This window comes from Triturus cristatus, chromosome 10 (assembly GCF_964204655.1).
Source record: "Triturus cristatus chromosome 10, aTriCri1.1, whole genome shotgun sequence".
Taxonomy (NCBI): domain Eukaryota; kingdom Metazoa; phylum Chordata; class Amphibia; order Caudata; family Salamandridae; genus Triturus; species Triturus cristatus.
In genome coordinates this window covers 757,727,664-757,741,879 of record NC_140593.1, presented here as the reverse complement: position 1 = coordinate 757,741,879, position 14,216 = coordinate 757,727,664, and the positions used below count along the sequence as shown (strand labels likewise).

Sequence of the window (14,216 nt, the reverse complement as noted above, 5' to 3'; positions counted from 1 at the left end):
ATGGCCAGAAGACTCTACTCTCATGAAAGACCTACTTAGGCGATAGAATTTAGTAATGGAAGGGTGGCTTAGGTATCCATCTGTTCGAGTTCCTGGAATGGCGGCCATTGGGAAGACGTTATTGGAACCCATTGTGTTCGTAACTTCACGTGTAGTAGTGATGAGGGCAAGGTGGGCAGGCCGGCAAGAACATGCCAATCCATAACCAACTTGGTCCAGAGCCGTGCAGGTGTGGATCTCCTCTTCTTTACCAGCTATTAATCCTCTCGATAGGCGGAATTCTAGGTGTCCTCCTTGTATCAGTTCAACCATGCCTATTTAGGTTTCGTGGTCCATAGAACCTCTGGGAACTCAGTGCAGATTTCACTTGCCACCTGCAAGTTTGCGGTATTGGAATAACAGCCCAAACTTTCTGCAAGGTAAAAAAGGTGTTACTGGAGTATGGATTGCCTACTGTTTTTCATCCACCTACTCTCCATTTTGACACCACCATGTCTTGACTGATTTGTTTGAATGGTTTCACGCTTCATCTATCAGCTTCTGGCACAAATGGAGGGCTTTTTTCATGCTCTTAAATACTGAAGTTTATATAGCGCAACAGCTACCTCAAAGACAGAGGTGTCCCGGCGCTCTATTAGCAAGTAACGCAATACAGGGCAATATCGGAAGCTAGGGGCAGACCTAGTTATTGCTAAAAAGCCATGTCTACAGTGCTTTCCTAAAGCAGCTCTCTGTGTTTGCATGGCTCTCTGTGTTTGCATTGCTTGCTCACCCCTTTCTCCTTAATGCTCCCCGTTTGTTTGATTATACATGGGTATTGAGTTGGTGGACCAACTCCAATCATAAGCAACTCTTGTAAGATTTGCGCATGACTCCTTCCATTAGTCTGGTATCCTAGTTCTCCACAGTCCCCCACTGCATTATGTACCAAAAGCGTGAACATTTTTCAATGTTCCCAACTAATGCAGAGCCCCAACACAAAACTGATTCTAGTTCTCACAGCAGGAGAGTCATTGACTCATTTGGTTGGTGCAGGTATACAAGTGTATTGTGTTTCCAGAGACTGAGTGAGAAAGTGATTGTGTGTGTCTCTACTGTAATTCTCTATTATCAGCACCAACATCAATCTGCAACCAAGTTTTCCCAACACCATGGCAAATAGCAGGGGTTAATCTAGAGAGGGCAGCCTTGTCATTTTAGTCTCTGTACCTCCCAACTCTTTGACACTGGCTGGCCAGTATTTATTCTAGCTTCTGGATGAGAGTATCTTTACTTAATACTTATACTGGATGAGGAAGCCTTACGCACATCTTGCGGCATGTTTCATCATCAACCTCTCTCCACCCTGTAACGATTATTCTACCGAGGCAAATCAAATCTCAATACACGGGAGTACTTTATAACATAACTGTTGTATAAAAAAGAAATCCAGATAGAATAAAAATACATTGAGATAACCCACGGAAATACCATTAATAGTGGGTAGGTTAAGCATAACTAAAAAGCAAAAAGGGTGGAAGAAACTTGGGTTCAATGATAATTCATCCTGATCAACCCAACATGTTTCTACCAGCACTAGTGCCAAACAATGGTAAGGGACCTTTGTCATGTCTTAGAGTTCCTTATTTCTAGAGCTAACTAGAGAACACACAATCGTGTGGGGAAAGTAATTTCTATTTCTACCTCTTGCACCGCCATCCCCAGCCGTAATCGTATGACATATCATCACGGCTGGTGATGGAAGTAAAAAAGGTAGCATTTCCAATATACCCCTTGAAGAATGTGTGATTACAGGGGGTACTGACCTCCCATTAGACCACGACGCGCCAACAACCCAGATTCTGGGTTACTTATTTAAGCCCAATGTGGAGGTAGAAAATTTATTTTCCTACATAAGTCAATTGTTGCACTATTCCATACCGGTAGAATTATAACAGAGAGAGGAATCGATACAGCCTTGTGTGGCTCAGCCCAGCTCAGCTGGAGGCCATTCAATCTACATCAACAACAGGAAGAGTCAAGATATTTGAGAATATGTCCTAATATTATTTAAATGACTTGCATCCCAGTTCTCCGCATGAGCTTCTACACTCTACAGCGCATCAGCAGGCTGAACTGTGACCAGGTCACACCCATTACCCTCAGTTAACATAACATTAATCATTTTTGTCATATAGTTAACCTCTGTGTCATAACCTATGGCTTCATTGCTCTCATGATTCTATATGGTAATGTCTGTTCTCAGTCTCTCATGGATCAGTTCACACTTAGAGTGCTTCTTTCACTGTATAGCCTGGCCCTCCTCTGTGCCTGTAGCTTATGCTCATGTTGTTCCCAATTTCCAATCTTTCCTAAACACTAATCTAGGGGTAAGCTACTGTTGTTCAGAGCCAGATTCTTACAGTTTCCATAATTGCCTCTACTCTGCTCTGTTTACCACGCAGGGTCCTACAAGCTCGCCTCAATTTGTGCTTGAGTCTGTGCACCATTTCCATCCATCCCCCAGACCAATTCTGGATCAATGAATAACTGCTATCTGCCTTCAGTGTATGTTTCCAAGTTTAAAAGGGCATAGCTGCGTATATTTCAGGATCATGACTCACAGCTTTTGTTTCATTCACTCGAATGATTTCCTTAGTCCTTAGACACTGTGTGTATTGAGGTTGTAAATTGTCAGCACTCATATTGGACTCTCCTCGTCTTCCTGATGTTCAGCAGTACTATGTCTCAATCCCGGTAGGTGTAAATAGCTTCGCAATTATGGGTCTCTTGGTAGTGCAAGAGGCAATGATAAAACCCAATGCACCCACTTGATAGAGAAGGCAGCAGAAATGCTCATGGCTTTAGGACCTTTATGATTCACTCTTCCAAGAACATATCTGTTGATGGCCCTTCCACTCGGTCAGGAAATCCCAGGAATTTGAGGTTATTTCTTCTCAACATCCCATCCGTATCCTCTGCTCTGAGCTCCAGAAAGGTCCTGGTTTTAATGTGTCTTGACTCTTTAGTACAATTCCGGGTCTTTGATTGCCTTATTGTAGCCCCAGCCTCCTGAGCTTTAGGTTCTGTAAGTCAGTTCTGAGTAAATTAGGTTCAATAGAAATAGTGTCTGACCAGCTGGCCTGGAGTTTTTAATTACTTTGGAGTATTTAGTTACCAACTATATACGACTAGTCAAATATTGCAGTTGAGGAAGCCCACTAAAACAACTGCTATTCCTGCATGATTGTTGTGAATATTGGATACACCCAGTGGTAGTAATGTATCCACGTAATACAGCTCCTTCTGTGGGACTTATTTTGTGGGCAGTGCATGTTCAGGGTGAGATGGGTACACCCAGTCATGCAGTAAGTGTAGCAGTTAGTGAAGGTACAGTTCCCAGGAACTTTGTTCATTACCAATGTTTGTATATGGGTCAAACTGAAGGAGTGATGGCAGGAAGCAGGGGCTGTGGAGTCCAGGTGTTCCACTAGGTGCAAAATTGCAAAAAGCAATGGTTTGGTGGCATGTGCTACGTGTCCCACAGTTGGAATGGCTTGGAGACGTGATGAAAATAGTTCAGCTGTCCAGCTTCTTTAAGATTAGGACGACGTCCCAAGACCTTGTGGACTAGATGGCTTGCTGGGCAGAGCCGGACTGGCTGTAGCAGGCACCTGGGTTTTCCATGGTGGACCAGGGGTAGGGGCCGGTTTTGTGCCAGTGGGGCCGGTTTTGTCACTGGGGGACCGCCCTCTGTAACAAAAGCGGGAGCGGTGCTTCTTACTAGCACCCCCCTCCCCACCGCTAGTAGATCCCCAAGGCTCTCCCACTCCGAAGCGGGAGAGCCTTGGTAAGAGGAGATCTCGCCCTCTACCTTTCTGTTGACTACCTTCAATGTTTTGAGCTGACTCTCCCCCTCTCCATGTTACACAACCCACTGCCGACCATAGGTTGAAAGGTTGGGTGAGATCCACACTTGGGACTCACCTTTGGCACAATTGCGCGCCGCCCCCCCTGAAACTCGGGAGGCGTAGTTAACCTGACGTACTCCAATCTGATTCGTCAGAACATAGGTCCTGAAGAAGTGTCGCTCGATTTGGGAGCCCTTAAGACACGAAACATGTCGACCTGATTTATACTAAGTAGCCACCAAGGTACCTTAAGCCCTACTGGTGGTTCCACTGTTTTTATCGAGACCCAGATCGAAGAGTGAATAAAGAAAGTTCTACAGACCTGGAGCCTTGCTCATGCCACATATACTATACAAGAGGAACTGGTTACCCTTTAACTGTCTTGCATATACACATAGAGGAGCACGGGTACAGGACCTCTCTAAATATTAGCTCTTCAGCTCCCCCTTTTTGATTACATAATAATTAGCTTGAACAAATGCAAGCATACAATCAGCAATTGTTCTGGCAGAGAAAACAGCAGGAGTTTGTGTTTATTTTAAACTTCATTAATTTGAATGGACCTAGTTTCATGGTTACTTTTCAAAATCTGATTTAATGGAGACCTCAGATTTTTGATAACTTAGAAAAGTGGAAAATAACTTCATTATTTTTCCAGCACTTTCCCAGAGGGAAGATTTACAATAGATATTTTAGGTTTAATTTTGTTTTATTAAATTTGACGACAAAACAAGGACATGTAAATCACATCTATTACTCTGCTAATACAATGCGCAGGAACCCCTGGTACCCCCCGCCTCCACCACCGCAAGGCATAGCAATAAGTCAATAAAGTCCCTGGGTGCAGGCGGGGTCAAGGTCCAATGTCCAAGCCCCATCCCCCCCAACCTTCCTTGGGAGCCCCCCCCCAACCGGTGTGCCGTGTCCTGTCGCCTAAGGCCATCACGTGTGAGCACCGCTCTCTATCGAGTGTCAGGAGCGGCTCTGGAGGCTAAGGTATCGGTAAGGCGCAAAAGACGGAGATATTTGGGACAAGTGACTTCATTAAATTCCGTGGACAGGAGTGATAGGATAGGTTGCCAGACCATTTGAAAGGATGCCGTGGACTGCGTGAGGGTTGCTTGTATGCGTTCCATACCCACTGTATACCATAATCGATGCAGCCAACCCGTGTGAGAAGGTTGAGTTCGCGTTCCCCAAAGTGAGATAATGTGCCGTACCGCTGCGCCCAGGGCTAGGGCCAGGCCCATCTGACGTCCATGGAGTGACTTCAAGGGGCAAGTGAGTGCGTTGGGCAGCCCTAGAAGGGTATAAGCCGGGAAACGGGGAATTTTGGTGTCAAAATGATGATCAACATCATTGAGAACTGCTGTCCAGTAATCTGTCACCTCCCTACACTCCCACAATAAATGGGTCAGAGTGCCCTCCTCCCCACATCCCCTCCAGCATGCAGAACTGCGTCTAGGGTTGCCTTTATGTAACCTAACCGGAGTCAAATACCAGTAAGTAACCACCTTCACTGCGGTCTCCTTGCTAGCAGTATTCCTGGATGTATGGTAGGCCCTATAATATATTGCCTGCCAATCTTTTGTGGAAAGGCTTCTCCCCAGTTCCCGTTCCCAGCGCTGTTGACCGGCTGAGGGGCGTGCAGTGACCCTTGGGCAGATCATCTTATACAAGTCAGTGATCAACTTCCGGTCCGAGTCTCTAGTAAGAAGCCATTTTTCAAAAGGGGTCAGTTTTCTACCAACTAAAGGGCGTATTGCAGGTTGAGTCAACCAATGCCGAATTTGAAAATACTGAAATCGTAGCGGAGCCGTGATGCCATGATACTTTGACAGATCTCTAAACTGAATGAAGCCCTCCAGGTCAAACAGAAGGCCCGCAGAGCGACATGGGGACGATGGCCACTACTGAAAAGCCCCCTTCTCTAATCCCGGGGTGAACTCAGGGTTATCAAACAGAGGTGTAAGCGGGGAAGGAAAAGTGGTGAGCCCCCTCCGAACCGCGACTGTGTCCCACACTCGCAGTACTGTACGAGTGATGGGGGATTTCTGTAGGTAGGCCGGCCGATCAGGGCGCCTTAGGAAGGGTAACTTCAAAAGCGATGTTTGCCCCATCGCCCTGTCTTGGAATAACCATCTCTTCTCCGACTCTGGTCGGCTCCACTCCACCAGGTACCGCAATTGCCTTATGTCTTATAGTAGTGTACTAGGTTCGGAATCCCCAGGACTCCCTCATCCGGAGAGCGGTAGGAGAGGTCTCTGCGCAGATGCGGGCGTTTCCCTGCCCATATGAAGTGGTGCACTGCATCTTGTAATTTTTGTATGGTGCCCAGAGGTGGAAGCACCGGGATGGTCTGAAAAATATATAGAAGTTTGGGTAGTATGGACATCTTCACTGCAGCGACGCGCCCGAGCAAGGAGAGGGGTTGCTTCTGCCATCTCCTGAGGTCACCCTGGACCTGGGAAGAGATATTCGTGTAGTTCAGACTGACTGTCCGCTCGGTGGAGGGAGTAAGAACTATCCTCACGTACGGGATGGATTTCTGGAGCTGCAGACCCCCATATCCGGAGACCGTGTCGCAGACTGCGTGTATGTTGCTGCCCAAGGGGAGGAGCATGGACTTTGCTCGGTTCATTTTAAACCCAGAAACCCTCCCAAAAGCCTCCAGTTCCTGCAAGAAGGCAGGCACAGACCTCTCCGGATTCTTCAGCGCCACCAAAATATCATCCGCGTATAAACTAATAGTGTGCTGTTCCCCCCCCCCCCCCATGGTGACGCCGGTAATGTCAGTGTTGTCGCAAATCCGCTGTGCCAAGGGTTCGACGTACAGCGCAAAAAGAAGGGGCGATAGCGGGCACACCTGTCGCGTGCCCCTCCGGATGTCAAAGAGCTTAGAGCTGATACCATTAACACAGATCGTCGCTCTAGGCGTGTCATAGCAGCTGGCCACCCATGCAGGAAAGCGATTCCCGATTCCGAAGTGGGACAGCGTTTGCTCAGAAAAGGTGCGAGCACCGGACAGAAAGTTTTATAAAACCCAGCGGAGAAGCCATCCGGCCCAGGCGACTTCAAAGACTTGAGGCGAGAAATCGCCCCCACCACCTCCTCTATTCTGATCGGCGAATGCAGCGCAGCGGCCCCGGCCGCATTAAGCGCCGTTGTTGCCGCTCCCCGTGGTATGCCTCCCCGTTGGTGTCAAGGTACAGCGAGGCATAAAAGACTCTAAAGGCTTCAGCAATTTGGTCATCACTGACCAATTTCTCTCCTTGGGCGTTATAAAGAGTTGTGATCTTCGACCGCTGTACCCGAGCTCGCAGCGCACTGGCGAGGAGGCTTCCCGATTTATCGCCCCCACATAGTATGCATGCCGCAGCCGCAAAGTGGCATATTCGGCTCGATCTATATCGAGGCCAGCTAGTTGTGCCATGGCTGTCTTCAATTGCTTCCACACCCTGGGAGCCCCGGTAAGACTGTGCACCCACTCAAGTTCAACCACCTGAGCCGTCAAGGATTCCCGCTTCTCCCTACGCTCTTTGGCGTCAGCCGCCGAAATGGCGATTAGTTCCCCCCTGACGACCGCCTTTAGTTCCCCCCCAATCTGCCGTCAATGGTGTGTCCGGCATATCATTAAGCGCCAGGTAATCCGTGATTAGTTTGTGCAGCTGTTGGGCCACCCCATTCCGCTGTAGGAGGGTCTCCCGCAGGCGCCATCTACTCCCCGCTATCTTAGTCCGGGGGACAGCAAGAGACACTACTACTGCTTCATGGTCCGATACAGCGGCAGGAATAATATCTGTGTTTCTTACAAGCGGCTGGACCTCCGAGGAGCCTATGAAGATGGTCCAGCCGGGCAGAAGTATGGTGCACATGCGAAAAGAACATGTAGTGGGTGCTGTGTGAGTGCGCCTCCCTCCACAAATCCACCAGCCCCCTTCGGGCCATCCACTCCTTCCCCTTCGGGGAGAGCGCTCATGACGAACGGAAACGGTGGCCAGATCTATCAGACTCCCCATCCATGACTAGGTGGACATCGCCTCCCACCAGTGTGTATCGGTTTTGGGAACTTAAAATTTCTGACAAAGCGTCTTTTAGAAAGAGTTCTTGACCAGAATTGGGGGCATAGAGAGACCCTACCGTCATGGTCAGACTACCCACTCGTATGGTGTAAGCGAGGAGCCTACCTTTAAGGTCCGCTATTTTATCTCCCACCTGGCCATTGAAATGCTTAGCAAATAGGATAGCGACCCCAGCTTTCTTATCAGTGGTGGAGAAGTAAAGCTGTTGAGGAAACAACCGGGAGCGCATCCGGTGCCAATCCTTGGCCAAGAGGTGAGTTTCCTGCAAAAGACAGATCGAGGCGTCAGAGTTCTCTAAATATGATAATATAGCGCGCCGTTTAACAGGATTGTTGAGTCCTCTCACATTGAGGGAAATAACTTTCAACATGGCCTCTGTCATTAGCCCGCCCATGGAATGGGAATGTCGTCTAAGGGGAGCCCGCCTCTATGTTGCCTTTCCCCAGGACCTCCCTTCTACGTGGCACACCGGTTTCCACCCCCTCGCCGCTCCCAGGCCCCCCCATCCCCAAACCCTCCACCCCCCCCGACCAAACGATAAACCAAAACCGCTTCTCCCCCCACCCTATCCCCAACAAAACTTTCCCCACAGGAAGCCATAGTGCAAACCTGCCTCCGTACTCCGCAGGCTGGCAATAAGGTTACCGAAGTGAGCGTGGTACACCAGCAACTCCAGCCCCCAGCCAGCGAATAGACCATGCGTATCTGTCCCCAATGTAAAGAAAGCTATTCAGTAGGGGAGGAGTCTCTAAACAACGCATGGAGGGCCGCAGCTCGTTCTTGCGACATCGTCTTGGGGCCCGGCTTCAGTGCTGCTATGGGGCGGTGTCTGCGGCCCACACGGTGCCAACCGTCTCCTGTAGGTTTTAGCGAGCGAGGAGGGGAGGCCTCCGCCTCGCCATGTTCAAGACCCAACAAAGTGCATGCCTCAAGCAGAAGGGATGACCCCAGGCATAGGGTATCCCTTTGTCTCTCAGGAACAAGGTGACCTCCCGGAATGCCCTCCGCTTTAGCAATGTAATGGCGGACAGATCCTGAAAAAGCGTCACTGAGTGGCCTTGGTATTTAAGAGGTTGGTTTTTGCGCGCCTCCCGTAGGATCCGCTCTTTCAGGGGAAAGTCCGGTAGAAAGGCCAAAATGTCCGGAGGGGGAGCAGACCTGCGCCGTGGCAGACCCACTCGGTGCGCTCGATCGATGCGGACTTCAAAGTCGGGCCCCTCTCCGAGGATCTCACGGAAGAGGCCTTGCAGATATTGGGTGATATCAGTCCCTTCCGCCGCCGATGGAACCCCCCAGACCCGTATGTTGTTGCGGCGCGACCGATTCTCAAGGTCCTCCGCGTGTGCTTGGAGGTCCACCTGCTGGTCCCTGAGGCGGAGAACTTCTTGTTGGAGGAGTTCTAGTTCCTCACTTCTGGCGTGATCGTGCTCCTCAACGGCGGCCACCCGCTTCCCCAATCCGTCCACCTCGCGACGAAGCTCCCTGACCTCCCCTGCCACCTCCTGTTTGAGCGATTGGAAGTAATCTTAGAGGGAGTTAAAGAGTCTCCAGAAACGCGCGGGTGATCGGCATCTCCCTGTCTCCATGGTTTGGGCCTGGCTGCGAAGGGGTGGGGGAAGGAGGCCCTCTGTCACCCTTGCTAGGGCCTTTGAGAAGCATGTCCGTCAGCGTGCGGTCTCTTCTTTTGCGCGTTGATGCCATGACCAAGCTCCCCCCACCCCCCCCCCCAGGGTCGCCGAAGACTGCGCCAAAAAATGTGAACCCCAGGCTATATTGTGATAAGGTTGCAACGTGCCTCTCTTCTGGGCCTATGTAGAAGCTATTGTCCCGCACCAGCGCCAGATAGACGCACTGCCTTAGGGGAGAAGGCCCAGGAAGCACCCACAACCTCCCAGCGTCCACCGCACCTGGGCAATCACGCGGGGAGGCCCCAGGCACCTCACCGGCGACCTATGGCAGTTCCTGCACAGGGTCCCCACTTGCAACAGGGCATCAGAAACTCCGATGGGTCAAAACAAAAGTGCCAGGCCTGCTCAACCCCTTATCCCAGGCCACAGGGCTCTTAGGAAACGTCCAAACTGAGGCTCCAGTCAGGCGGCGGCATAATCAGCTAGCGGGAGGAGGGGGCCCCCCCGCCGCCCCTCGTGGTAGTGTCCCAGTGCCTCAGGGCGCATCCACGTGGTACCCGCCGCCAGCGCACCACTCCCCTGGGCCTCACCCACCGCTGATTAGGTGAACGATGCTGACCGCCAGCCCCATCTTCCCGCCGTCAGTAATGGCGGAGCGATCGGTCATGCAGTCCTCCGTCGCGCCCCAATCATCTGCAGCGGGCAGGCACGCAGCACCCGGGGGGCAGACTCCGCAGGGCCTCAACTCCTGGAGTAGCGAGGTAGGGCCGCCCCGCCGCGCTCCCAATCCGGCCCAGGCGTGTCCCGCTCCGCGCCTCCGCTGGTCCAGCAGCTGCGGCTTGTAGTGGGGTAACGGCACGGGGAGCCCCCGGCAGCCCCCGATCCCTGGGCGCTCTCACCTGGCGGGCCGCCACTCCACTGCCTCTCCGCCGCCGCCTGATGCCCCCGAATGCTCAAGAGGGCTGCCACAGGGTCGCTGATAGATCGTCGGCGGGCGCGCTGAATGAAGGCAGGAGGCCTCTCGCTAACGGCCGGTCCGGGTAGGCGCTATTTCATGAGACCAGACCTGGGGGAAAGCGACGGTCTCACAGTCAGACAGGGCCGCCAGTACCACTCTCAATCACAGCCTCGACCCTCACCACCGCTCCGGAGGTAATTTTGTGCCAGTCTGGGGACTATAAAGCACAAAACAGCCGGCTGAAGAGGTAAGGAGCGGGGAGCTTCTGCAGTCCACGTCTGTTTAGGTCGCCATCTTGGCCACGCCCCCCTCACAATAGATATTTTAATCATACCCAGGCTTGTCTTATGGAAAGTGTTGCTAAACCTACAATGTGAAATTAAGTTCTAGCCTTCTATTACTAGGATGACACATTTTTAAATATATAGTATGGCACATTTTTATATACGAGACACTCTGCCTTCTGGGCTTAATAGGCGCATCTTGTGGGTGATTTATTAATATATAAAAATAGGTTTATTTACACAGGAAAGTATTTTTCCTTGCCATATGTTATGGTAGTGACTTTAAACTGCAGCCTAGATAGAGCACGGATGCGCTTTTGGTTGTCATATTGTTGTTACATTTGAGGGTGTTTATTCCCCCGGCAGCAGTCATGGCTGCACTAACATGGCAATCCAGATCCAACGGGAGTGATGCTAGTATCCACACTTTCATGGAATTACTGATGACCAAGCAAAGAATTTCCATATGTTGGCTGGCAGTAAATCGGGGGAAAGGGGAATAGAGAGAATGAGAAAGAGAGAAAAAAAAGAGACACTGGATATCTTTACCTCATCTGTTTTTACTGTTGGACTCAACCTGCGCTGCAGAGGTGTTGACTTCTACCACACGAAAGTATTATTTTACTATTTGGTCAATTATAATACAGTTCACTGCAAGTACTGTGCCATGTAATATACCTTGTGGCAAGCGCTTTAGAACTAACTCTTTCTGGTTGATAATAAATGTATGACTTCATAAAGCTGAAAGATATAAATAAACTATGTAGATACAATATAGAAGAACCTGCCCTTCAATGCATGTTCATATTTCTATAACTACTTTTGATGACATAGAAATAAAGTTTGTGACCTGAATTATTCTCAATATACATAGGCCTGATATTGATTTTGGTGGATGGGTACTCTGCCACAAATGTGACAGATACACAGTCCACCTTATCACAAGTGCATCAGGATATAATGCACTTGTAACAAGGTAAGTGGGGTGAACATGTCTGCTCAACTCTGAATGGACCAACTAGGTGAACCCATTTTACCAATACAATTTTAGGGCCAGAGCACATTGGTATAACAAGGTAGTGTCACAGAGTCCTAGTACTAGCACAAACAGGGTGCAGAAAAAAAGACGACGGTGATCACACCGAAAAGGCAGATCTGGAACAGTAAGTTTTTAAGAAGTGTTCTCTCTTCAATCAAAAGGGACCTTAAAAATATTTATTTAAAATATTTAGAACAAGGGTTAGAGTCTTAGAACATTATGTACTTCACGCTTAGGGAGGATTTCGTGTCTGAATGGGTCCAGGGATTCAGATTGCTTGCTATCTTCTAGCATATTGGGGGTGTAACCTGTGGCCCATATGACCAGTCCTGCTCTGTTCACAAAGTTAATATAGTCACGTTCAAAACCATGAAAAAACTCATAAAACCTCTTAGAATAGGGATATCTTAAGGATTTGGGGGCCCTGGGCCAAAAGTATTTCAGGGGCCTCTATGCATAATAGCTTTGAATTTATCATCCAATTTTAGCTCTTTCGGGTCCTCTTTGGCCAGGTCACTGAAAGCACACAGGCACACTCATCCAAATTCTAAATGTCTTTACATCTAATATTCAGGGATAGTGATGTGTATTTCTAATATTGTAACACAGTAGCAGCTAACTAATATTATTACAAATAATCTGTCACATCTTCCCATTTCTCATATGTGGAAAGAAACTTTATTTATGGATGTTCCATGAAACAAACGCAACATTTCCCGGCAAAATGTCTGTAATAGACTCTCACATATCATCCACATTAAAAATAAATTAAAGGAAAACAGTATTTAAAACAATCTGTTTAAGAATTATTCAAGGTCATCAGGACAAGATTATCTGCAGAACAGAGTTGGCTCTATTGGGGGGGGCGGGGGGGGGGGGCGAAAGGCTGCAGCCTGGGGCCACTGCCCACATTGGCCATGCCGTCAAGCGTCTCTGCTTAGAAAAATGTTTTGGCTGAGAAGTGTACAGCATATGTTAATCTGTAGAGACCTACAAACCGATGTCTGCAAATTTGCGCACCTTCACTTCAACCAGAGACAGAGATGCCTTCCTAAACCCTAATTACGTCACTTATCTCACCCTCTATAATGGTCAGAAAATTATTTCATGGATTAGGAGAGCGCTGGTGCTTTGAACCCCGATTTCTTACAGAACCCCGGCAACTAAAAGAATCGGGTGCCTCCCTACCTGGTGCAGAATCGAACTCCAGGTTTTCCGTCTCCGAGGTTTGAATCACACTGATACGATTCAGATGCATCGAGGTTTGCAACACTTCAAACATCTCCTCCGCACGGTCACACCGAAAGGCAAATATCCCTGCAATTCAACAACAGGCAGTGTATGAATGGGTATTCTACGGCGTCATTTAAAACGTTTTCTCTCTTAGACAAACGCATAACTAGAGCAAACACATCTTCTCCTTCCCATTTTGCCGCCGAGCTGCGGTGTAAGCCATTAGGGTGGACATGCTAAGCAAGACCTGAGCCACATTTCTAGCTGAGGCTTGGCTCAGGTCCCATGCTGAAGTAGAGCCCAGCCATGCACCCCTCAAACCAAAACAGGGCCAGGCCAAGATCCACGCCCACTAACCCTTCCCCTCTCCAATGCAGTTTCGTTTTGAAACTTTACCATCAATTACAGTTGTTTAAAACAGTCATAAATGAATGTGATTTAATGTACTAACACTTGAACACTATGAACCACTAAACCTTAAAAAACAAATTAAGGATTTTTAGATTTCTTCTAATAGCTTTACATGACGGTTATTATTTGGTTATCATGTCACATTTTTGGTGGAGTGGCTTGTGTTTTCGTTCTAAGGGCCAAGTCTGAGCACTGGTTCGGTTCACACTGTGCAGCTGCTGGCTTACCCACATCTATAAACCATTGCATAACAAAGTGGGAGTGTTTGGGTGTGCATGCATGTCCCTCATACGTGTGAAACTACTGTATGGTAGAAAGAATGGCCAACCGGGTTCACAACTAAGATTTGACATGATACCAGTCAGCATTAGCCTAAGTCACATTCACACAGTTCTTCGAAACCGGCTCATTCACAAGCATCACGCAAACCTGGGGCACAAAAACCTAAAGTCATACTTCTGAACTTAGTAGGTTCTCCATGGATCTGACCACAGGGAAACTAGAGTTATTCACAGATTCTGCTATTATGTCTCCTCTGCTCAAGTCCACTATAAATGAACTGTAAATATGCTACATCTGTGCAACGGAACAATGTGAAATACTCGATTACTCTTACTAAGCTTAATCTACTAATGCATTGATTATAAGAGCCTTCTTAATTGAAATTCTGTGTGCCCACACCCATCGGTGC

The 14,216-nt window shown here is 48.8% G+C and overlaps 1 protein-coding gene across 4 annotated transcripts in view; it reads right to left on the bottom strand.

The window, feature by feature from the left end:
- LOC146789963 (fibroblast growth factor receptor substrate 2-like) overlaps nucleotides 1-14,216 on the bottom strand; it is a 221,683-nt gene that overhangs the window by 51,282 nt on the left and 156,185 nt on the right. For all 4 annotated transcript variants that reach the window (XM_085628283.1, XM_085628285.1, XM_085628284.1 and 1 more), the window contains one exon: nucleotides 13,070-13,198. In XM_085628283.1, coding sequence (XP_085484409.1) covers nucleotides 13,070-13,198 — 129 coding nt within the window. The remainder of the gene's footprint in view (nucleotides 1-13,069; nucleotides 13,199-14,216) is intronic.